At 43.9% G+C, this 25,347-nt stretch overlaps 1 protein-coding gene across 3 annotated transcripts; it reads left to right on the forward strand.

Moving 5' to 3' along the window:
• On the forward strand, positions 1–25,347 carry LOC146073813 (mesoderm induction early response protein 1-like). Of its 3 annotated transcripts, none has more exons than XM_083181297.1 (12): positions 1–149; positions 1,192–1,277; positions 1,353–1,484; positions 1,577–1,661; positions 5,026–5,066; positions 8,386–8,449; positions 10,471–10,619; positions 10,763–10,844; positions 11,004–11,098; positions 12,007–12,131; positions 12,341–12,417; positions 24,274–25,347. In XM_083181297.1, the coding sequence occupies exons 4-12, from the start codon at positions 1,604–1,606 to the stop codon at positions 24,558–24,560; spliced, it is 978 nt and encodes a 325-aa protein (XP_083037423.1). In that variant the 5' UTR covers positions 1–149; positions 1,192–1,277; positions 1,353–1,484; positions 1,577–1,603; the 3' UTR covers positions 24,561–25,347. The 3 variants fall into 3 exon arrangements, with proteins under 3 accessions (XP_083037423.1, XP_083037430.1, XP_083037436.1); XM_083181304.1 differs by lacking the exon at positions 1–149 and adding an exon at positions 246–462; XM_083181310.1 differs by lacking the exon at positions 1–149 and adding an exon at positions 515–688.

A 25,347-nucleotide genomic window follows, 5' to 3' on the forward strand; every position in this document is an offset into this window, starting at 1 on the left:
GTCTCTCACTCTCTCAAGCTTTGAGCCCATGCGCGTCACGTGACGCTTATACCTGGGCCACGCCCCTCCTTCCGCCTGGTTGCCAATCGTGTTCGCCCTTCACATCCGGGCCACGCTGCTCCTCCTGCTCCGGTGCTCGGCGGCTGGAGGTAACCGGGACTAGGGTGTGGCACGACCGGGTTTGACTCCGCCCGGGGGGGACCCTGCGGGGAGGGGACAGAGTGATTCATGCGGCACACACACCATGGGTGCTGGAGGAAGTTTTAGCTACGTGCGAGATACATATATAAATATAGCGCAGGCTGTCACGCACAGGCTATGGCGGACGCGGTAACGCTCATTCGTGTCTCTAGCAGCGGCAGTTACCGGTGCAGTAGGTGTATCCGTGCGCCTGTGTGAGGCGGCACAGACGTGTCACCCCCAGCAGCCTCGCGTGTGTCACTCACTTATAGCGCAGAGCCGGTGAGTGGCGGTTGCTAGTCCCACCACACTCAGGTGTCCGCTGAGTAGCAGCAGCTGGTGTCACCGCTGTATCCTGCACAGTTACATTGTATCCTCAGTGTGTGTCTGAGTCATGTCAAGCAGCTCTCCTGTTCATAATTCCTGTGCCGGCACTATACATCATGAAATAATAAGATACTGTGAATATGTATTTATGCAGCACCGCAGACCACCATTTACAGAACATGTGAGTTATAGTTCAGGCCAAATACCACAGAGGAGGAATGAGCCGAATCTCTCCCAGTGCATCGTTTAGAACCATTTCAAAAGGTTCCTGTGTGTGGATGAAGTAATGCAAATATTACAATTCTAAGAGAAATTCGTATTAAACCATATATATATATATATATATATATATAAATCCCAATAATGCTGCTACAGCCAGTGATATCTCCTATTCATGAAATCATTCTAAAACACGTCATTTTATTACAATTGATGCTTTGGTTACAGCTGCAAACCTGTTACTGTATTACATTTGTAGCTATACTGTAAATTCTGTTTAAGTTTTTCAATTAAAGACTATGCATTGCCACTAGATAAAGGATTCAGCACCTCTAAAGAATTATTCTGATTTCCGATGGGAATAAATGTAATTTGTGTGGTTTTACGGACACCGTCTGGCTGCGTAGAGTATTACAGGCAATTTGTTTCAAACTGTAACTTTTTCACCTACTCTGTATCCTTCAGTGGTCCACTGCCGAAAAGGGTTAATATAAGCTGAGACACTGGCGCAGGAGGAGCAGCAAGCATCCTGGGCCACTCGGGACATACAGGTTAGAAGTTAAGTAAGGTTCAGAGAAATGTGAATGTTTTTGAGGTGTGGTTGAACGGAGCATATTTGGTTTCAGGCGCAAGAGGAGGAGCTGGCATTCCAGGATTTATTGTCATTTTATGGCTATGAAGCATCAGACCCTTTATCAGACAGTGAAATAGAGAATACTGTATCTGAATCCACGCAGCCCCTTGTCTGTCTGCACCAGGTAAGAATCACAAGACAAACTGCAGCGGGATTGAAGACATCTAAATGTTGTGCTTAGTGGTGTATTAAGTGCTCTATTATGCTTTTTCTTAGGAACAAGTTTCCACACAGTCTACACAGATGTCTCCCTCCCTGGCATCTGGAGGGTCCACAGATCTTTCCCCCTGTTTTGCTGATTGTGAGTACATAGAAAATATGCCACTTGCAGAATGAAAACTTTGTGGCACTTTTCAAGACTTAAGGGCCCCATACACTTATCCGAGAAATCAGCCCAAATTGGATGTGTTTGACATCTCATCCAAACCCGATGCGCATCGGTTGGACCCTACAGATTGAGCCTTTTGCAGGTTCAATCTGTGGGATCGGACCCATTAGTGGCACATCGCACGTGCTTTTTAGCACCCGCAATGTACCTGCTGGTGAGGAGCAGTGGGACGGGCAGCGGCGGGTATTAGAATTTTTAAAAAAGAGTGTCAAATGACTCGCCAGCCTCTGATTGGCTGAGAGCTCTTTCAGTCAATCATCGGCCGCCTGGAAGGTTGTGTGCTCTCTTCAGCCAATCAGAGGCTGGCCAGTCATTTGACACATTTTTGTTTTTTTAAATTCTTATAGCTGCCTCTGCCCAGTGTGCCCGTCCTGCTGTTCATCACCCGCAGCAGCTCATTGCCCACACCACTGCTCCACACTGCCTGCTGCAGCTCATTGCCCACACCACTGCTCCACACCGCCTGCTGCAGCTCCCTGGGGATTCAGTATTGAATCCCGGCGGTCGGGATCCCGGCGTTCAGAATCCCGACGCCGGAATCCAGACAGCCGAAAAATGCAGACAAGGGGGGGACGTGGATCGCCCCCCCTTGCGGGCTCGCTGCGCTCGCCACGCAGCGGGCCCGGTGCCACGCTACGCTCGGCACACTAATTTATTCTCCCTCCAGGGGTGTCGTGGACACCCCAGGAGGGAGAATGTGTCGGCATTTCGGTGGTCGGGATTCCGGCGTCGGGATTCTGAACGCCGGGATCCCGACCGCCAGGATTTTAACTGCATCCCCTCCCTGGTTACATGTGATAAATTGCATGCGATTTTATCACATGTAAAAAATGCCAAATAATGTGAGCCTCCAGGGGAGCTGCTGGGAGGCTCACAGAAGAATTGGGTCCGACTTGTCCTTAGGACAATTCAGCCTAATGTATGGGGGCCTTCAGTATATCACGCCTGGTGTTTTAAATTTTCTTTTGATCAATGTGTATGTATTATTTAAGGCCCACCATACACTTGTCTGATCTAGCCTCTTTTCACACGATTCCGATGGTTCGGGCCAAGAAATCGGGTAAAATGTAACCAAATCTGAGGTGTTCGCCAGATCTGATCCAATGCATAGTCCCATGCACATTGGATTGAAGGTGGAGGTCAGACCTGCTACATATCCGACTGGAAGTGAGGAATGGGGTTCATTGCGAAATGTCTTATGCAGGAGGACCGCATACAATATATTGTATGTGTCTTCCCGGGTGATTCAAGGGACATCATTTGCGATTTCGCTCCTCGGAGAAGTCTAATATTGTATGGGGTTCTTAAAACCAGATAGAGTCAATCCATCAAATTAAGATCCTCCAATAAAAGAGAATGAAAGAGCGCCATCTTATAGCTACAATAGGAATTAATAGAAACTGCTATGTATTTAGAAGTTAGACAACTGGGGGAAAAAATCTCCAATAGTTCAAGTGTGTCAACCTTAATTTAACAATGCACAGGAGCAGGCCTTACTTTTATTGTTAATAACTTAACTTTAATACACTTGATTTATATAAGTTTTTATTTTTGTGTCGCCTTCTAAATAACTAGACAGATCGTAGGACAAAAATCTTTTTTTTTTTTTACGTATGGCAAATATGGGTTGAATATAAGAGGGTTATTTAGAAAATAAAGACCATTTGCATATTCCAACTGCACAGGTCATTCATCCTTCACAATTCTTGACACTTGGGGCCTGATTCTGGTTCCCTTGCAAAAGCAAATTCTCTCTCTGATGGACAAAAACATGTGCACTGCAGGTGGGGCAGATGTAACATATGCAGAGAGAGTTACATTTTGGGAGTTATTTTGATTCTGTACAGGATTAACCCTAAAAGAAAGCAATATACAGTATGAGTTATTCACTTAAGACACGGTATGCTTAAACGGCATCCATGTCGACTGTTACGACATTCGGGACCATTTAAAAAAATAAATAAAAAAAAACTCATTTCGACTTATTTACTGTCGACCTTCCCCTATAAACCGATTGCTTGTATTTTTCATCCCATCCACAAGTGCACCAGATGAGCAGCCATGGTGGGTGCACTATGAAGGTTACACTGTAGGAGACGAGCCATACAAGGACCCAATGCATATATTGGAAAGCAAATACTTGTGTAGTAGTATGATAAACCCTGCACAGAAACATCTACACATCCTGCCCGCAGAGAAACCATCTGAGGCAACCAGCTTGGTATAGTGAAGTGATGCCTCCATGGCTGACTTGTTTTACCAGCACAATCCACAGATATTCAATTGTCTTGAGATCTGGGGGATTTGGATGCCAAGTCGACACCTTGAACTCTTTGCCATGTTTCTCAGGCCATTCCTGGACAGTGCTTGCAATGTGGCAGTGCACATAATTCTGCAGAAAGATTCCACTACCATCAGGGAAAACTGTTGCCATGAAGCTAAGGATGTACTTAGTTTTGCAACTATGTTTAGATTCTAAACAAACAGCCACATGAATTCCAGAAACCAAGTTTTCATAGAACATTGTGCAGAGCATCACACTGCTGACCTGCCTTCCTCTCATAGTGTATCTTGGTACTATCTCTCCCCCAAGAAAATGATGCACATACATTTCCAGGTTTTTGTTCCCACCAGATAGATCAGACAGAAAATCTGTACGTGTGTACGCACCTTTAGCTGGCCATCCACATGATATTAAAGAAAACAAGATTTATCAGATCAGGCCACCTTCTTTTATAGCTCATTGTTCCAGTTCTGGTGCTCACATGACCAAACCTCTATGTATCAAGGCTCCACAAGACCAAAAGTTTCTCATTGAGATATTCAGAAGGAAAAAAAAAATATGTAACTTGTGCCTACTTGCCATGCTTCAGTTTGGTGGTGATGGACAGGGTTACACATATGTTATGATTGGCAGCCACCAGCACAGAATTTGTTTAGCATATTAACCATAAATAATTTTGATTTGGCACTGAACCGCCAACCCCTGGCACCCTTGTAAGTGCCCTGCAGCACCCTAGTTTGCCATTGCACCCAGTTTACGAACCACTCAATTAATTTTTTTCTTTTGGAAGTCTATGTGCAGATTTGCCAAAATTAGAAAGAAAGGACAGGGAAAATATGTATCTTTTAATTTGTATATGAGTTATATAGACTTGGTAGAAAAGTTTAAAGTTTGAGCACTGAAGCATGGACTTCCCCATTTATATCTAGTCATGTAGTCATTGGGATGTTGATGCTATGGAATTATTATGGGCATATTTGTTTATTTCAACAGCTCCAGATGACTGGACAGTGGAGTCTGAGATGAGGGCTGAGGTAAGTAAATAATGAATTTCTTTTTAAAGCATCCATATATTACCAATGTATATGGAGTCTGTTCCTCTTAGCAGAGTTTTGTAGTCTAGAAACTTTTTTTATTCTGCCGATTTCTTATTTTTAATCTAGTAGAAACAAAGAACCATTTTTGTAACTATGTCACCTGCCCATTGGGTTTACGGAACACAGTGCAACTTATTTTTGTTTGTCTTAAAATGCTGAGGCCATATGCAAAACATATATTTAACATTAGTGCCAGGTCATCTTCCTTAACAATGTAGCAAAGTTTTCTTTTTCTCAGGTAGACCCCCAAAAAAACAGACTTTTTTTTTTTTATTCAATTGTAGCCTTTTTCAGGCATTTTTAGACCTGTTTTGCCAATTCAGTTTCCCTTTTTTTCTTGACTAAAACACATGGGTCATGAGTAATTTGCCTATCCATGTAGTTTCCAACTGTGACAGATTTTTCAACAGTTAAAAATCAGCACTTTAATTGAATAGGTCAAATGTAAGTTTGACCTAAAATCGTTGAAAAGTTATGTTTTTTTTGACGGTCTAAATATATCATGGACTTTCCCCCAATATGTTCCTTAACTACACTGTAAATGTTAATGTTAATATAAACTTAGATAGGAAAATAACCCTTTCACTGCGCTGTATGAGTATCGGCAGCACCTCTATAAGTCCCCCCTGTTAGTGGAGGAGAAAGAACGTATGGAAGAAAGAGATATAGCGTGCGCCTTTAATTGATTCACCACCACCACCTTGAATTTCAGATGGACATAGACATTTCTTGGTAAAACAATTTGTACAATTTATTATAAAATCAAAATTTGTTCCATATGCAGTCACAGTCTTCTTATTCACAATAACCCGACGCGTTTCGTCCTACGGACTTCATCAGGGGTATTACATATGACTCATATTGGCATGTGTTCTTTGATAAAAAGCTGGTAATGCTGGTTTCTCAGTAGGATACTGGAACCGTCTAAAAACGTGTCTCTGCAATTTCCCTTTCAGTATGGAATGGGGCAAAAGAGTTGATGGTTTGGAGAGGGTTTTTTCTCTCAGTCCTCTCCAGAACGTATTCAGTATTCTCTCAAGCTGCAGTCAATTGGAGTGGTAGCTTGAGAGAATACTGAATACGTTCTGGAGAGGACTGAGAGAAAAAACCCTCTCCAAACCATCAACTCTTTTGCCCCATTCCATACTGAAAGGGAAATTGCAGAGACACGTTTTTAGACGGTTCCAGTATCCTACTGAGAAACCAGCATTACCAGCTTTTTATCAAAGAACACATGCCAATATGAGTCATATGTAATACCCCTGATGAAGTCCGTAGGACGAAACGCGTCGGGTTATTGTTAATATAAACTTGTTCAGTAAAACAAAATGACTAATGTCTGGCTGATCAAAATAGATTGGGTCATTTTTTTCACATGGTGGAAAGTAGTGGTAAATACAATTACATGCCACAAGCAAGAATATGGCGAGTAATCTATGTTTTCATGTATTCTATTTTTTAGAACCCATCATTTTTTCTTATCATATGTACTGTAATCCTATTCTACGCTTCAGTAGTATAATTGTAACAACCATAACAGCATGCCACACACACCTATTTATCACGTGTTGAAAAAATAACAATAAGTTGCATTTATAGCATGGCTCAAAAAGTCACAGTAACTAAATAGCTAGATTGCATTTAAGTCTACAGAATTGTATCCAACTTCATAAACAAAGAAGCTTAGTAAAGATGAATCTATCTTGAATATGCTTAAACAATACAGAGACAATCTCTGGTAAGGAATATCTTACCTGGCTGTCTTTGGTATATAGGGTTAAGACGAATACATGTCACATACCTTAGGCCTTATTTAGAGTTGCACGTAAAATGGATGCAATTGCATGTAATGTAATGTGGATTTCTGACCTGTATTCAGAATTGGCTTCATTGATGTGACTGAGCTGCCTCCATTTATCCACTTGTGATACAATCCATCATTAGCACTCATTTGTATCAGTCCTAGGGGTGCTGCATTTCAAAAATTAAATACTGGGATACCTTCGTGGGCATCCATGTCCAGAATTTGGACATTGAAGGCACATTTAAAGTTTATCCTGACTATATGCTTTTTTTTTTTTTTTTTTAAATATATGGGATTACTGAACAAATAAAGAAAAGGTTTTTTTTGTGTAGTGTGTGAGTAGTTTGATATGATGTAAATGGTATATTCTGTGTTTGTTGGAGTGTGCATGCGGTTATGTAGTGCTATAGTACGAAAAGAGGAGACTGATGTAATTGCACCCTTGTATAGTCGTAGTAAACTTTATTGTGGGGTTTTTGACCAGCACTTGTCCCCTGGTAGACCTTTGTTCTGCCAGACTCCATGTTGTTTCTGGAGAATGCTGCTGTGTGCAGTACAGAGAACTCTGTGGCAGCGACCTGCACTAGTAGGGATACTCTGACAAAGTGGTACCCTACCGGTAGGCGAGCAGTTGTAAACCACACCTGTTGTCATCGTTCTTCTGGGCTCTCGGTGCTTCTTCAGTCTGAATGGTTAAATAGCAGTTGGATGTGTGCTTCTATTGGGGACAGTATCTATCCGTAGGTGATGTGCCCACCTCTGATACTGTGCTGAATGATGGGTGGTGTCGCTCCAGTGTGTAGAGCCTTTTTCAAGAATGTGAACAATGGCAATCTCCCAGCTTCCAATTGCAGTGACATATGGTAGGGGCACCTGAGGAAACGAGAGTTTTTGTCTTGAGCAGATATGACTGAGATCCATGACTGAATTGCATGATCAGTTTGCTAAAATTCATGAGATTTATTCACAAACTGTGTGCTATTCTGAATCAGGCTCCATATATACTGCAAAGTGATCATTTCACAATACCATACATTTTCTGGCACTGATAGCTTTCTCTAATAGAGATGTCATTGTTGTACTGTCTGGAAGGGAAACCCACACTACCCCTATAAGAGCTATACTGACACGCACTCCATGTTCTTTACATACTGTAAACCCTCGTTTTAGAGCTGACAGCTATGTAAGCTTGATGTTATTTCTCTGAAGTTTCTCCTCATTGTTCTCAATGGTTCAGCTGTCAAAATGCTAGTTTACACCTTTTGTTACATCTGTTACAACAGAATGCTTCATAATCAACACAATGTAATTTATTACTGCAGATAAATAATAAAAGCATATGGCCATACTTGTATTATTACTTTTCTAGAACTCATGTTGGGTTTCTTTTGTTATTGGTTGAATAAATAGTATATTTGAATGTTTTTTTCTTTTTTTTTTTTTTCTTTCCAGGAGGCCATGTTTGGGTCTGAGCCTCAGCTCCCATATATGAGATATACCCCAACAGGTGGAAGAGGTAAGGCAATGTCTGGAGAGATATAGAAATAGAAACATAGAATTTGATGGCATATAGGACCCATATGGCCCATACAGTCTGCCCTTTAGGTGAATTAGGGATTAGAGTATTAGGGTTAATTTTGGGGTTAGGGTATTTGGGATAGGGTGTTAGGGTTGGTTTAGTGGTTTGGGTATTATGGTTAGGGTAGTACATTTATGTTGTGGATATTATAGTTAGTTTAAGGGATTGGGATAGTATATCAAGGATATCCTATTATGACAGTTTAGGTTAAGATATTAGGTGTATGGGTTATGGCTAAGAAGTGATTAAGAGTTATAATTGTTAAGGTATTATGGACAGGGTATTAGGATAGATATTAGGTTTGGCTACTACGATAAGTGCTAAGGTAAGGATGCTCTATATCCATGATGGCTAACCTTGACACTTCAACTGTTGTTGAACTGCACATCCCAGCATGCCCTGCATCAGTTTTATCATGGCCAAATAGTAAAACTGATGCAATGGAAAGCTGGGATGTGTAGTTCAACAACAGCTGGAGTGTCAAGGTTAGCCATCACTGCTCTGTATCATGGATTTAGCAGGATTTTACAGAAATCGGGGTATGTGCCCAAGGTCTGTGGGAATAGTGGTGCTGAGAGGGTTTAATTTCCGGTGGCTAGCCAGGTGCAGGGGAAAGACCTCTTCCAGCAGCATCAGGAGAGAATGTCAGGCAGAAACGCACAGGCAGGTCATAGCATACAGGAGCTGAAGGGGAAATACTAACCCCTTCTAACCTGTAGCATGATTTGTTTTTAGTCTTCATTTAGCAAAGGGAAGCAGGTTTTTTAATCAAACTGAGTCGCTACGAAGTATACGTTAAAAAAAAAAAAAATACTATGAATTTTACTAGCCTTGGTTTTTTTTTCGTGACAGTTTGGTAGTGGTAACTTGCTGCAAAGTATATGGGCCTAGATTGGCTTTCTGAATCAACATCTTATCAGGATCTGTCAGATATCAGCCAAGTGCAGCCATATATCTGGTTGTGACACAACTGACTGAATAGGTTCATTGTTTGACTGTACTAATGGTGCTCTGTCAGACCTCAATGTTTAGCCTATGGAATAGATGGATTGGCCAAATTCCCAAGACCCTACCTGCTCATTGTTACTTTGTATGTTTAATCATCACTTTTCTTTATAATAATATAGGAATAGGTTTGCCATTTGATTAATTAGTAGACCTTATACTCCATGATTTATTGAATGTTTTGTTATGCAGATCTTATGCAATTGGCTGCATAATAAGTGTTTCTTTATAGAGTTAAAGAGAGCTTTTTGAGTTGTATGGTTAGGACAATTTTTGTGGGCGAAGCCAGAAATAGGTGTGTGTGTGTGTGTGTATATCTTTTTTATACTCCCACAAACTGCAGCACTCATGGCACCCGTTACTTTGGATGTCAGGAGTGTTGCTGTTTGTGGGAATTTATTGTGTGTGTGGTTCATCAGGCACCCGGTGCAGTTACTAATCAACAGGAAGAGCCGGACTAGAAGTCTGGTTCTTTATTTGTTGCAGGTAGACATCATACAGGATAACAGCTTGACAATTCTTAGGTTACAGCAATTCAGTTCTCAGGTTAAAGCAATGGCAGGTTTCAGCAGGCAACACACATGCTTCACAATAAGGGTACTCCAGAAAATCCCTAACGTAATCCCCACATTCCCTCCAGCCGCTAAAAGGCATTGGGACTCTGACCCTCTGCTCTGTGCAAACCTACAACAGAAATACAGGGCTGCTTATATTTAAAATCTACAAATACCATTCACAAATCAATAAGTATGCAGATCAATAAGTATGCAGAGGATACACCTATCCTCAAATTAACGTGCATCTTTTAAAAAACATTAGCGAAGTCAGGGACCTGGCAAACAAGTCTTTGTCACCTGTTGTAACATCCCATCCTCAATAGAACTTCAATCTTGGTAAATTTACCCCGTGTGTCATGTTGCTTCACAATGCCACTATCTGAATGTTCTCTTCAGATTCTCAGGAGAAAGACCAACTGCTTTGGGATCCCAATGTTCTTCCAGAGAAAGAAGTAGAGCACTACCTGAGTAGAGCAGCTGAACTTCAGCAAAGATCTGGGGAAGAATATAGCCAAGAAGAGGGACATGTGAGAGATAATGAACAGGTGAGAGAGTGAATGATTGTTTTTTTTTTTTTGTGCAAACACAAATAGCAACTCATTGGCTTCTATAAGCTCCATGTTCTGTTTAGCATATGTTATTTACTAACATACACATATACCTGATAGACTATTTTCCTTCTTATTAGGCTCTCTACGAGTTGGTGAAATGTAGATTTCACACAGAGGAGGCTCTGCGAAGGCTCTGCTTTAACGTCAAGGTTGTACAAGGTGAAGGATGGTTCACTGAATAATAAATAATATATCCGTGATACAAAAGTTGTCACACTGCTGATATATGTACTATATCATTTTATTTAATAGATCCATGTAAAGAACTACTGCATTTTAGTTGCATTTTTGTTATATCTGTATTTTGTCCTACTGTAGGTCACCTCTGTGCTTGGAGTGAGGATGAATGTAGAAGTTTTGAGCAAGGGTTTCGTGTATATGGGAAAAATTTCCACCTTATCCAAGCTAACAAGGTAAGGCAGGTTGCACATATAGGCCCTTATTCTGATTCGCGCGGTACGGCCCGCGTGCGGCCGTACCGCCGATGTTTTCCGTCTGCACATGCGCAGAGGTCAATCTGCGCATGTGCAGGCGAATTCGCCGCACATAACGTTAGTACGCCGCAAAGGGGGCGTATAGGGGAGTGAGGGGCTTCATGTCCTCATTTCCCTATGTATACGCCCCGCGTTTCATGGGCGTTCCCATGCAAACGCGGGGCGTACGCATGCTAATGAGGGCATGACGCAACTCATGGGGGCGGAAAGCTGACGTCGCCGGATGTCAGCTTTCAGCCCCCATACAAGCTACCACACGGACGATTGTCCGTGTGGTCTCAGCTTGCGGGAGCTGCCGCGGCGTGCGGACCTGCCTTCGATGGTCGACGACCATCGAATGCAGGGGGCAGCTCCCACCATGGTGGAGGCGTAGCCTCCACCATTTTTATGCGGATCGCCAGCCGTCCGTGTACGGACGGCCGTGGCGATCCGTAGGGTGGGCGGGGATTCGTCTGGTGCGGTCGGAGCCGCATATGCGGCTCGACCGCACCAACCAGAATAAGGGCCATAGTGTTTTTTACATGTATTTTATCTTTATTTATATAGTGTTTTGGGCTAAGGCTTTTATTAGCACCTTATTATTTTTTCTATGTCTAGAAAAGTGCATTTGCAAGTGGTCATGTGATAGTCTATGATAATATGCAGACACAGAACTCATTGGGGGACACATATGAAGATTGAGTGAAGAAACATATTGGCAATCAGACCTTTTCTTTTTATTATATATTAAAGTACTAGAAAAATGACAGCATCAAATTGACTACTACGAATTATATTTTTGACAGTCATTTGTTTTCATAAATCCCACCCTATTGTCTTTTGCAAAGGTCCGCACGCGGTCAGTAGGTGAGTGCGTACAGTACTACTACGCCTGGAAGAAGTCTGAGCGCTATGAGCATTTCACACAGAGTCGCTTTGGCAGGAGGAAGCAGATGATGAATGCAACGTCTGTGTGAGTGGTCATGTTATGATGACTATATAGTGTAGAAAACAAAGATCCCTAAAAAATACTAGAGTTCACTTTTGCTTTGCCCCACATAGGTTTATTAGTATAAAAAATAAATAAAACGCTGTTTGAGCACAGTTTTTATATAGAAGACCATTTTGCTTCCCAAGGTTGTGCACACACTAAAGTGTAAATTGTCTTCTCTCCTCTGTTAGGGAGTATGAGTGTGATGTGCCAAACGTGGAGTGTCCATTTGGATTGCGTGATTCTGTATTTGGCAAAGGCGCTGCTGGTAAGGCAAATTCCAATGTATTTGTTTTGCCTGGAAGTTGTGACATAAGGCCCATACACACTTGAAGATTTTCATTTCAAAAGACTTTGCCAAAATCTTTGATAGATATATCTTTCCCCAAAGTAGTTCGTACACACTGAACTATTTTCCCCAAAGAGCAAGAGATTTTCAGGAAGCGAAAGACTTTGCTGAAAATCTTTCATATAAAAGGCTATTTACATAATGGGCGGGGTTTAGATTCCAAGCATGGGAGCAGGGGACATTTTATTCAGTTAATTAATGCTGTCCATATTTAATTGTTATAACCTTATAACTATACATGCAATATGCTGGTGCAGGCTAGCAAAGTATACATTACCGCCACCACTGCCCACCAATGTTTATATACCCACTGCCACCAATGTGGGCAATGGGCCAATAAGCATTGGTGGGCAGTGTTGGAGGTAACATATATGTTGCTGGCGCATGCTAGCAATGTATACATTACCGCCACCACTGCCCACCAATGTTTATATATTTATATACCCACTGCCAGCAATGTATATTTATTTAAATACTCACTGACCACCAATGTATTTATTTAAATGTATATTATATATCTACATTATATTGCTGGCGCAGGCTGCCAATATTAACCCCTTGAATGGTATGCCCGGAAATTTATCGGGCTCAGCTGCGCTGCCGCAGCGGGCTGTCCCGGAAAATTTCCGGGCATACCACAAATATGAAATAGGTGCACGCCAGTGGTGTCCAGGTGTACACCACTGGCGCAGCACCTCTAGAGAGCCCCAGCTCATTTCCCCAACCCTCCCATCACCTGTGCTCCGGCGATCGCACGCCGGAGCTCTTCTAACCCCGCTCCCCTTGCCGCCTGCCGCCATACTTTTAGTAGCAGTGACGTTGACGGCAGGCTCGGGGATGTTCGGGGGGACTCGGGAGTGCTCAGGAACCCGAGTCCTCCCGAGCCGCGGCGAACATCCCCCAGCCTGCCACCGACGTCACTGCTGAATGTGACAGGCCGGCGGCTAAGGCAGCGGGGACAGTGGCGGCAGGGAAGCGCCGGAGCAGAGGTGAGGGACGGGGGCTTCCAACTGTGGTGGGTTTTGCTGGGGCAGGACAAACCTGCCCTGACAGGTTTGTCCTGCCCCAGCAAAACCTACCACTCAAGGGGTTAATAAACATTGTTGGACAGTGTCAGCAATAACAGTGTTGCCAGCAGCATATATATCGCCATTTAAATAAATAAATAAATTGGTGGCAGTATGCATATAAAAATATAAACATTGGTGGCAGTGGGCATGGGCATATACTGTACTGCACATATATAAGCATTGGTGGCAGTGGCATATACTGTATATATGTACAGTATATGCCCACTGCCACCAATGTTTTTATAAGTAAACATTGGTGACAGTTGGCATATAATTCACATATATAAGAATTGGTGGCAGTGGGCATATACTGTATATTTAAACACATTGGTGGCAGTGGGCATCTAAATGTATATATAAACATTGGTGGCAGTGGATATATTCTGCACATAAACATTGGTGGCAGTGGCATATACTGTATATATGTACAGTATATGCCCACTGCCACCAATGTTTATATATGTAAACATTGGTGGCAGTGGGCATATGCTGTACATAGATATATACACATTGGTGGCAGTGGGCATCTAAAGTATACAGTATATAAACATTGGTGGCAGTGGTACTCACTGCTGTGCTGCAGAACTTTTCCTCCTCCCTGCTCCGTGTAGTAAAAAAAAAAGCAGGGGGAGGGAGCACACAGACTGTCTCTGCTGCTGCACGGAGACCTCTGCTTCTGCTGCTGCGGCTAGATCCGGGGGCGGGGAGAGGACAGAAGCCAGGCTGAAAGTCTATCATCTTTCAGCCCGGAGGCAGAGGTGAGCGTACACACAAAGCAATGATGGCTCATATACCAGCCATCATCGCTAGACATGCTGGTCAAACCAGCCGACGTGGGATCTTTTCAGCGATGATGCGGGAGCGCGCATCATCGCTGATCTTCAGTCTGTGGCCCATACACACTGAAAGATTTTCATCTGAAAATCGCTCAAAACGGCTGTTTTGAGCGATTTTCAGCTGAAAATCGTTAAGTGTGTATGGGCCTATACTGATATTCTGCTATACTGTACATCTCTATATTTCTTGTGCGAGAGACATTATGCAGCTGCAGGAACAGCACTAAGACCGACCTTATATTTTTTCAGCATGGGTTTTCAATGCTATTGAGAAGTGATCTAACCTTGTGGTGGAAGGTTTTTAAACAGGTCTGTCTAAATTAAATCTCAGTTCCTTTACTTTGCAGAGCAGATTAATGAAGCTGTAGATTATTTAGGTCAGGCTACATTGGATACATCTTTACTGAATTCAAAGATTGTATGGTTAGTGGTTGTACCTGTGGGTAGTTCTTCTGATTAAAATTCATTAGAGTTCATTCCGTTCAACCTCCCTTTCAACATAGGAACCTGTCAACATCTTTTAAATCAATCCTTTGTTCTGGGTGGTTGTTGAAGAAGTAAACAGACTTTGCTTGGAAGGAGCCAGACAAATGTCAGGCCCATAGGTTTCATTATAAGACCATATGACAGGAAGAACTGAACAATTTGTCGATTTTCATTTGGCAGGAAACTACATATTGGCATTTTTACACGGCCCTAAAATTTTCACTTCAGTCCACTGTAAGGCAGCAAGGTAAAGTGTCTGGCTTTAGAGTACTCAATAGCTCTTGTCAGGAGTCATCCTTTACTAGACAGTCAGGTGACCCTGAGGGTTTTACTCCAATCTATTCTCCATTCAGAAACCTGACAGGAGTTACCAGCCAATCTTGAACTTTCTGTTTTAATACGAAAAGTAACACTGCAACTAGGGAGGCCGATCCCGGAATTTGGGCCTAAAATTGGCGGGGTTTGAATCCCGGGATTGAAGCTCCCAATCCTGGGATTTCGGGATTAGTCCCCCGTGTAAAATTCACTTTTTTGGGGGGGATACTTGTGTAGTTTCACGGCGCCAACATGGCGCTGTGAGTCTGAATCTCCTTGCGGGGCTCGCCACGCTATCTAAAATCAACCCCATGCCAACATGGATAGTGGGGGTACGAACTATCCATTGGCATTTGCATGGAGTTAACTTACTTTATTTTAGATAGTTTGTGGCGCCGTGAAACTACACAAGTACCTTTTTTTTTTTTTTTATAAAGTTGGGCAGCACTGAGCACCTTAGTATATGGCTCAGATGCTGCCCGGCTGATTGCTACTGACCAGTGACCACCCGGCGGTGCCGCTGTTCGGGACAGTGATCTATGCCGACAAGCATGGCGGTGCCCAGGCTGTGCAGCGTGACCCCTGACATCATGTCATGCTGCGCAGCCTGGCTGCCACCATGCCTGTCAGCACAGATCACTGTCCTGATCCTGAACGCCCAGCCACACGCCAGCTGTGCCGCGCCTAGCTGCCCCTCTGCAGGAGGAGGACTCCTCCTCCTGCCTGTCACCACCAAAGTTAGTGACTGTACTGTCACAGGAGGGATAGGAGGATTGTCGGGGGTGGCTTATTAGGCATTTTTAATAACATGTGTAGGGGGCGGGCAGTTTGGAAGGCAGGGTCATTTTTATTATTAGAGAGGCGAATCCCGGGGTTGAAAAAATGCCCCAGGGTTGGCATCCCTAACTGTAACTAACACTTTGTCTGGTGTCACAGTGTACAGAGTGCGCCCTTGATAAAGGATCTGTTTTGAAAATATAGCACATATTACTTTGTATTCGATTTTTACATATCAAGGTCAATAGCTGTATTTATACCAGACAGTATATCTAAACTAATTGTGGGTAATCTTTTTACTGTGACTATACAGTATATTAGTAATTTGCATTAATAAATCCATTCACAGTAATAATACATTAATAATTCACAGGGTTTACTATTATATTACCGTATATACTCGAGTATAAGTTGACCCGAATATAAGCCGAGGCACCTAATTTTACATAAAAAAACTGGGAAAACTTATTGACTCAAGTGGGACCATCACTCGAGTATAAGCCGAGGGGGCTTTTTCAGCATAAAAAATGTTCTGAAAAAGTAGGCTTATACTCGAGTATATATGGTAATAATAGTAATCGTTACTTGTTTAGTTTCACGGCGGCAGTTTCGTACTTAGCGGCGATTTCAGAATAGGCCTTGTGTTCCCACGGCAGCATAGTGTGTTCCGTGCGACCAGCGTAGTCAGTCAGAAGTAGCGTAGTGTAGTAAGCGTAGGCAGTATGTAGTCAGCGTAAGCATTCCTGTCAAAATCGGCGTAGTGTGTGTACCCGCGACTAGTGTAGTCAGAAACAGCGTCTAGTTCTAGCGTAGTCACAAACCGCATCTAGTTCTAGCGTAGTCAGAAATAGCGTCCCTGTCTGAAACCGCATCTTGTTCTCACGCCTAAGTAAGCTAGTAGAATGAGCGGTACACAGTTAGCGTAGTCAGTCAGCTGTTGCATAGTCAGTCAGCTGGTAGATTGAGCGGTACGCAGTTAACATAGTCAGTCAGTCAGCCTCTGAGAGGCACACGTATTGGAGTCATGGCTGTTGAGAAGCTGACACTATTTAATCTGGCCCAGACTGAGGAGGCGGCGGTGGCATTTCTTCAGGGCCACAAATTTCCTGCCTGATACACAGACCTGCCCCCAATGGGCACCCTATGAGGCTCAGTATCAGGGAGTGGCTGTGCCTCTCATGATTTTTCTTTCATCCATGCTGGTGACACAGCTCAACCATGGGATGTAGAAGGGTCTGAAGGACGAGGCAGGCTCCTCCCTTCTGCATCCCAGCAATCCTCAGTTTTAGGTGCTATGCTGAAGGGCTTCTGCTGCAGCCATAGGACAGAGAAGCTAGGGTGTTTGTTTTTATTAATATTACAACTTAGTTAGTGCAGGCACAGTGTAAGGCTGTCAGCTCCCTGTGTACTGAGAGGCACTGTCTGGTCTCTCAGCACAGCGCTAAAACATCATCACTAGAGAGATTTCCTGGACCCTGGGGGACCCTAGAGCCAGCTCCCTGTGTAGGGGGATCATGGGTGACGGGCACCCCGCGATGGCGGCCGCCATCTTGAAAGGGTTTGCCGGCTGAACTCTGCGGAGATTGCAGCCTGTTGCATTGAAGGGGAGACACAGGGATCAGAAGAAACTTGCAGTAGGATTGGCTCACAGGGGGAAAAAAGGCACCAAAGTGCCTCCCACCCAGCTGTAGCAGGGACTTTGGTCTCTTCCTTCACTCTGCATTGGCGCCCCTTCACCCTTACTGTGCGGAGCTGGAAGGAGAGGATTTTTCCTGCCAACAGAGTGACTAGTTTCTTCTGAGGCGACGCCATCCCCGGTGACCACAGAGGGTCCGACAGCAGACTGCTAAGTACACTGATATATATTGGCTTTGTACTGACGCCTGACTTATTGCACTGTGATATAATCATGACTGAAAGGTGTAATGCTGTGTTAGGCGAGGGAGCGCCAGCCATGTTAATTAACTGCAAATTTTGCGGGTTTAAATTAACCCCTGAACAGATGGACCATGGGGATATATGTCCTTTATGCGAGTCTCTGCCCAGTTGAGCGCAAGCCCAGAGGGTTGAGCAACCAGAATCTGCGTGGGCAGCGGCTCTGGGGAAATCTGTGTCGCCTTTAGTACAAGGAGCGTCAGCCATGTTAACTAACTGCAAATTTTATGGGCTAAAATTAACTCCTGAACAGATGGACCATGGGGATATTTGCCCTGCATGCAAATCTGTGCCCAGTGGGGCGCAAGCCCAGATGGCTGAGCAACTGGAGCCTGCGTGGGCAGCTGCTCTGGGAAGTACTGTGTCTGCCTTAGTACAGGCTTTGAACAGACAGAGAGATGATATGCAAATACAAAAAGGTGGGACAACCAGCGCTTGATAGAAACTTGATCGTGAGCTGGAGATCAGAGCACAGCTGACGTTGCTGGTGGATTAATAACCACACTTACTTTATAGTTCTGTCTCGAGTTCACGTAACAGTTTCTTTAAGCAGGAAAATATGCTATCCTGACGTCAGTACTGCTTGCTGGCTCACCTTATTCCAGCGCGTCAGACAAGGTGAACGGGAACCGTCTGCAGCTCTGTCCTATGCGTCTGCAGCGCCTGAGACAAAGAACCTTCCATCCCGCAGCAGTGTCCTGGATCCCCTTCCGTGTGTGTTTTTATCGTGTTATATCTTTGAATAAATCTTTGTGACCAATCCCTGGAGACTGGATCCTGATTTTAAAGATACCATTATGTGAACGCGAGTCTAAAATAAAAAGTAAGTTGTACCCGATCTGCTCATTTCCATTGATTGATGTTGATGTTTGGAAGAAACAAAGATACCTTTTTGTGTACTCGTGATTGAACCAATAAGTAAGTGTCCAGGATAGCATATTTTCCTGCTTAAAGAAACTGTTACGTGAACTCGAGACAGAACTATAAAGTAAGTGTGGTTATTAATCCACCAGCAACGTCAGCTGTGCTCTGATCTCCAGCTCATGATCAAGTTTCTATCAAGCGCTGGTTGTCCCACCTTTTTGTATTTGCATATTGTTTCCATTGTTTGGAGGATTGGATGGCCTCCAGGGGATAATACTCAGCTGCTTTTCCACTAGCGCTAGTTCCTATCATTTTCTTGTCAGTAGACAGAGAGATGAGTTGGTGAGATCTCCCAGGCCATTGTCATCCTCTCAACATTCTGTAGGCTCCATTCCCCCCTCACAGGGGGACCCTGCCTTTTTACAAGTGATGCAGGATACTGCTCAGAGTGTGCACAAGATTAATGCTCTTATGGAGCCGTTTACAAAGGAGTCAGAGGTCTCTCCCAGACATCCTTTATCCACACCACCTATTCCTAATATTGACTCTGAGGAGGATGTGGAGTGAATGGAAGACATGTCATGGGACCAGAGGGAGGAATTGGAAGCCTCTGTCCCAGGTGTGGATGATTTAATTATTGCTGTTAAGCAGGCATTGGATTTATCTGAGGCGGATAAGGCTCCGCAGCAGTCACTTTTCCTTCTGATGAAGGCATGCAGGAATTGCTGGGAGGGGCGTGGAAGACGCCGGATAAAAGACTTCTTATGCCCAAAGGAATTTTGAGTCTTTACCCTATGCCTGAAGAGCATGTGAAATTGTGGGAGAGTCCCACTGGTAGATGTCCCGGTCGCCAGGCTGTCAAAAGCAACTGCTTTGCATTTAAGGACCCTGTGGATAAAAAGTTAGAGGGTTGTTTAAAGGCAGTCATCTTTGAGGGTGTTGGTTTTACACGGAGACCTATTATTGCTTCAGCCTGGGTCTCTAAGGCCATGATGGCTTGGGCAAATAACTTGTGTTCACTGCTTCAGCCAGATTCAGAAGCATTTGCTTTGGCAGAGAAATTAAAGGCAGCAGCTGAATACCTCTGGTGAAGAGGGAGTCAAAATGGCTTCCAAGGTGTCCGCCACTTCAGTGACGGCCAGAAGGGTCTGGAAGCATTGACCTTTAAAGGGGAGTTGCTTTTTGGTTCAGAATTGGAATCCCTCCTTAAACAGGCGACGGGGGGGGGGGGAGCACACATTTCTTCCCACACCGGCAGCAAAACAAGGATCTTTTAGGTTTGCTGATTTTTGCTAGTCCTTTTGTCCCTCCTTTGGAGGGGGTGCATCCTCCAGGGGGCAGTCTGGTAGAGGACGATTTGTTGCGGGCACAGGTAACGCTCCCATGTCCCGTTTTGGTGCCTTTGCAAAAAAGCAGGCTGCCAGGGGTGAGGAGAAGCCCTCCGCACGAGGGGCCGGAGACTCCCCGGGCTGGATTCAGAGTGGGGGGTCGCCTTTTGCAGTACCGGGATGCGTGGGCCCTATCAGGCCAGGATCCCTGAGTTCTCAATGTGGTTTCCCAGGGATACAGGATCAACCTGAGGGGGGTACCTCCAAGGAGGTTTCTCCCTACACCTTTACCCAGGGAGGCATGCTTAAGAAAGGCCCTTTTGGGGGCGGCGAAGTCTCTCCTGGAAAAGGGCGTGGTGGTCCCGGTAACGAGGGAGGAAATGAAGGAAGGGTTTTACTCCATTTTATTTCTCGGTACCCAAACCGGACATCGTTCAGACCAATCCTGAACTTGAAGTCTCTAAACCTACACTGGTGGATCACTTCAGAATGGAATCCTTAAGAACAGTGCTCCTGAGCCAGGAGAATTCCTAGCGTCCATGGATATTCAAGGCGCCTATTTGCAGGTTCCTATATGTCTTTTTGCGTTTTGCGATAGGCGATCTGCAATTTCGGGCTCTCCTTTGGAATGGCGGCAACAGCCCCAAGGGTGTTCACGAACATTATGGCGGTCATGGCAGCAGCACTCAGGCTTCGGGGAATTGTAATCATCCTGTTTCTGGACGACCTGTTGTTCAAAGCTGAGTCAGCAGAGAAGCTTCAGGAAAATCTGTCAGCGGCAATTCATTTTCTGCAGAGCCATGGGTGGATTTTAAATCTGCCAAAGTCTCAGATGTGCCCTACTCAGAGGCTTCAGTTCTTGGGAGTTCTTCTGGACACACATATTCATCGGGCATTACCGATCAATGTACTGGAACTGTGGGCAGTATGGAAAACACTTTTTACTGGAACCGCGGGCAGTATGGAAAACACTTTTGCAGGCGGAAAAAGTGCGGAGGGGATCTCCCATTTGGATCCAATCAGACAATGCCACTGCTGTGGCTTTCCTGAACCATCAAGGGGGCACTCGCAGCAAGATGGCGATGAAGGAAGTGTCCCGGATCTTTGGGCAGAGGCCAATGTGCCGCCTTATCTGCTGTGTTCATTCCAGGAGTTCGGAATGTAGATGCGGATTTCCTCAGCAGAGCAGATCTCCTGGAAGGGGAATAGGCGTTACACCCGGAGGTGTTCCAGGAAAATGTGACTCGGGGAATGCCAGAGCTGGACTTGATGGCAATCCTTTGCTGTGGGCGATAGATGCCATGATAGTGCCCTGGAATTTCAAGATGGCATATGTCTTCCTGCCATTTCCCATGCTTGCCCGGGTCCTCAAAAGAGTGAGGACACAAGATGAATGTGTCATCCTGATAGCTCTGGATTGGCCAAAGAGATCTTGGTATTCCAACATTCTGAGCTTGTCAACAGAGTTGTGGCGTCTTCCTCTTCGGCCAGACCTTCTCAGGCAAGGGCCCTTCTTTCATCAGGACCTTCCTTGGTTCAATGTGATGCCCTGGCTCTTGAAACCTCCATTCTAAAGAAGAAAGGTTTCTCAGAGGAGGTTATCCGTACCATGATTAGTGCAAGAAAACCAGTTTCTGCAGCTAATTATTACAAGGTTTGGAAAACCTATATTTGATGGTGTGAGAGACAAAAAGTCCACACGTCTAGGTTCAAAGTTTCAAGACTGTTGGAGTTTTTACAGGATGTTTTCTCGTCAGGACTAAGCCTTCAATCACTAAAAGTGCAATTGTCAGCTTTGTCTATTTTCTTTCAGAAGAAAGTGGCTTTGCTACCAGAGGTGCAGACTTTTCTCCAAGGGGTTACACGTTTGAAGCCTCCTTATAGACAAAAAAAAAAAAAGAGAAATAGCAGCACTACACCTTTTAAACAAGAACTTAATGAAAGGATTGGATGATCTTCACAAAAGATTTAATGTTTAAAAAACAAGTAAAACATGATAAAACACAATGGTAGGATAGTATCATATGGTCCCACTTCCACACTAGCAGCAATAATGGAGAGTCCGTTCCTATCTTGCCAAACAGTATTACGTTTTTGTGCAATATTTACCACTCCTGGCTGGTCACTCCCATGTGATGGTATTACAGTCCATATATCCAAGTGATCGGCCCCAGATGGTACAATGGGGGGGGGGGGGTGGCGGCCGGGGGACAGCTCTGGTGCTGTCTGTCTGTGTCTCTGGTGTTGTGATTATAACTGGAGGGGCAGCCCCATAGCAGGAGCCGCCACTGTCAGTGATGCTGTTTTGTGCCCTAGCATGGTGCAAATAGCATCCAGAAAGGGCACTCAAGTCGGAGAATGACGGTTTTTGTGACTAAATACCCATGAGTACTGACCTTCTCCAACATGACGGCACAATTATTTTAATATTTCTGGAAGCTCCCTCCTGGCACTACTCAAAGAACGCTGAATTGAATCATCCCCAATAATTAGGGCTAGAAAGCAGGTATATTAAAAATTTATCAAAGTCTGATCATCCTATAGAGCCTTGGAACCTTAACCTTGCTTTATTAACTCTTCAGTTACCACCTTTTGAACTCTTGGAAATGGTGGAGATCATGTTTTGGCTTGGAAATTCTGTTTCTTTACAGTGATTTATTTATATTGAAGAGTTTCTGAATGGGGGTCTTGTCTTGCAATTCTGTTTCTAGTGGTAAAATTAAGATAGAATAATATTACACACAGACACATCCTTTCTACCAATCATTTTAATCCGTAAATTCTCATTCCTGCTTTTTGTAAATTTAGTACTACAACTAATCAGGTTCACTTGTCACACTTGAATGTTATAAGAGCATAGACTGGAGAAAGAGATTTAATGGTACAGATGGAGCCGCTCTTGTTCATACCGAGCGCTCGCCAGATTTCACTAGCTGGCAAGCGTGGGCCAACGGATGTCTTACTAGCACGCATCCCATTCTGGTACGGCGGTGGTGATCATCTAACGAGAGCGGCTCCATCTGTAAGTACTAAAAATCCTATTTGCAGATTTCAAATTTCCTCCTCTATTCTCTTCTATGGAGATAGTGTAATAAGGTAATACCTGGATGCAATTTAATAGTGTAAACCTCCATTTTTTAAAAATTTAAATAGACAAAGACGATCAATTATTTTATATCTTTACACAATCACTGCTGAATATTATTTCTATATATGTATATTTCTATGTATTTGACTATATTTAATCTCCCAAGGATATTTAAAGAAAGGTTTGTCATGTTACGTATGTGTCATGTTACATATGCCAACAGATAGAAGTAGTAGTTTCTCAGTAAACAGAGGCCGCATGAAAGTAAGACAACCATTAATAATGTTTTATGTTATTTATGTCTTATATTCTTGTTTGACTCAGCAATATGTAATTAGAATCTTACAAACACATAAAATAGACCTAGGAATGTGTTACAATTTCTCTTCTTCAGTTCATCAGCGTGCTACCTAGTACAGGCCCTTATTCTGGTCGGTGCGGATATATCCGCGTGCGTTCGGGCCGCCGATGTTTTGTGTCTGCGCATGTGCAGAGGCGTCTCTGCGCATGTGCGAGCGGGCCGTACGGCCAAATCCCGCATGATATGTGAACACTCCGAACAGGGGGTGGAGAGGGGCGTAAAGGGCTATTTGTGCTCATTACCATATGCATACGCCCCGCGTTTCATGGGCGTTCCCATGCAAACGCTGGGCGTACGTATGGTAATGCGGCCGTGACGCACGTGTAGGGAGAGGACATATGACATCGCCGGATGTCAGCTGCCCGCCCAGATCCCTGCTTTTGCACGGAAAAATGTCCATGTGATCTGAGGTTGCGGGAGCTGGTGGAGCACTCGGTCCTGCATTCGATGGTCTGCGACCATCGAATGATGGGGGAGGTTCCCTTAGATGGAGGAGGCGTATTCTGTGTAAAATACACGTGCGGTCCGTTCGGCCAGCTTCTTACCGCGTACGGACGGAGTTGGCAATCCGTATGGAAGGCGGGGTTTCGCACGCACGGTCCTGGCCGCATAATCGGATCCGGCCGCACCGACCAGAATAAGGCCCACAGTTTGTTCCTCTGTTGCCTTTCTCAGTGCTATACAATATCTGGTAATGTCATTGGTTTTTTCACAGCTTCTTCCAAAAAGAATACCTCTCAGAACAGCTCCTGCTCCTGCGCTAATGGTCAATTTACTTGCGAACTGCACTCCCTACCCTGTGCTAACCAAGGGGATCATCAAGAACCTCCTCCAATGAACAGTGATCAGATCAGTCGTGACCTCTGTCGTCCAGAACTGGCCTTAATGCCTGGCATGAGGAAACAGGACCATCCTCTGGAAACATTTAGCATGGCTGACTTATCTCTACCTGGCTTTCTGTCTAGACCATCTCTTCTTTGTTCCAATACTCTCTCCCCCTGAGCTGTTTGGCAATTTACGTCTTATAAATTAACTAAAGGACAAGGCTGCTTTGGACTATTTTTTTCTGTCCACTGTAGCAGATGATTCACCAGCTCCTTGTGTTATTATCAGCCATTGGGATATTAATGCTCAGTTTTATCAACTCAGGAAGATATACCGAACAGTACCAGAAATTGTGGCGCTTTTATTCCAAGTATTGAGTAGGTGCTGGAATTAGTTGAGCAATTTATTTAATTTTATTTTCTATAAGGTACTGTAAGCACACACAGAAGATGTACATGAAATGCCCCTCGCACTGTACCTAAGTTTTTCATTTGTTTTATTCATTACACTGTGGGTTAGTTTGATGCCAAGGAATTATATGCTACAAGAGTGTCTTGCTTGTTTGCTTGTCTCACATGATTTGATTGTGGTAAAACAACATAATGAATAAGACCAATCACTTCAATGTTGCTGATTTAACAGTATGTATTCCTAAGATTGTGGACAGGTTTCCATCCGTCTAAGGAATGATCCGTTATTGAGTCATTATTTTGTTATTTTCCTATTTAGATCAATTGTAATACTGGACATAGAGGAGCATTTGTATCAAAACCTTCCTATAAAATATCCTGTAGGATGTACGTCCCATGTTTGTATGTACAATGCATCTGTGTATTTTGCACCATCTCTGTTGGTAGATTGGAGCCAATTTTTATTTGGTTTTGTAACCATCAAATCAATAAAGTGACATATTACAAAAATCTGCCCTTTAACAGTCACAAATAAATGAAATGGCTTATTCTTA

The sequence above is a fragment of the Crinia signifera genome, chromosome 1, assembly GCF_055691185.1.
Source record: "Crinia signifera chromosome 1, ASM5569118v1, whole genome shotgun sequence".
NCBI classification, from domain to species: Eukaryota; Metazoa; Chordata; class Amphibia; order Anura; family Myobatrachidae; genus Crinia; species Crinia signifera.

Bases quoted from the DNA above. Each gene is read 5' to 3' on its own strand.
- LOC146073813 (XM_083181297.1), top strand. From the start codon at position 1,604: ATGTCTCCCTCCCTGGCATCTGGAGGGTCCACAGATCTTTCCCCCTGT. The intron at 12,132-12,340 runs GTGAGTGGTCAT...CTCCTCTGTTAG, and splicing joins ATGATGAATGCAACGTCTGT to GGAGTATGAGTGTGATGTGC. The intron at 12,418-24,273 runs GTAAGGCAAATT...GTTTTTTCACAG, and splicing joins ATTTGGCAAAGGCGCTGCTG to CTTCTTCCAAAAAGAATACC.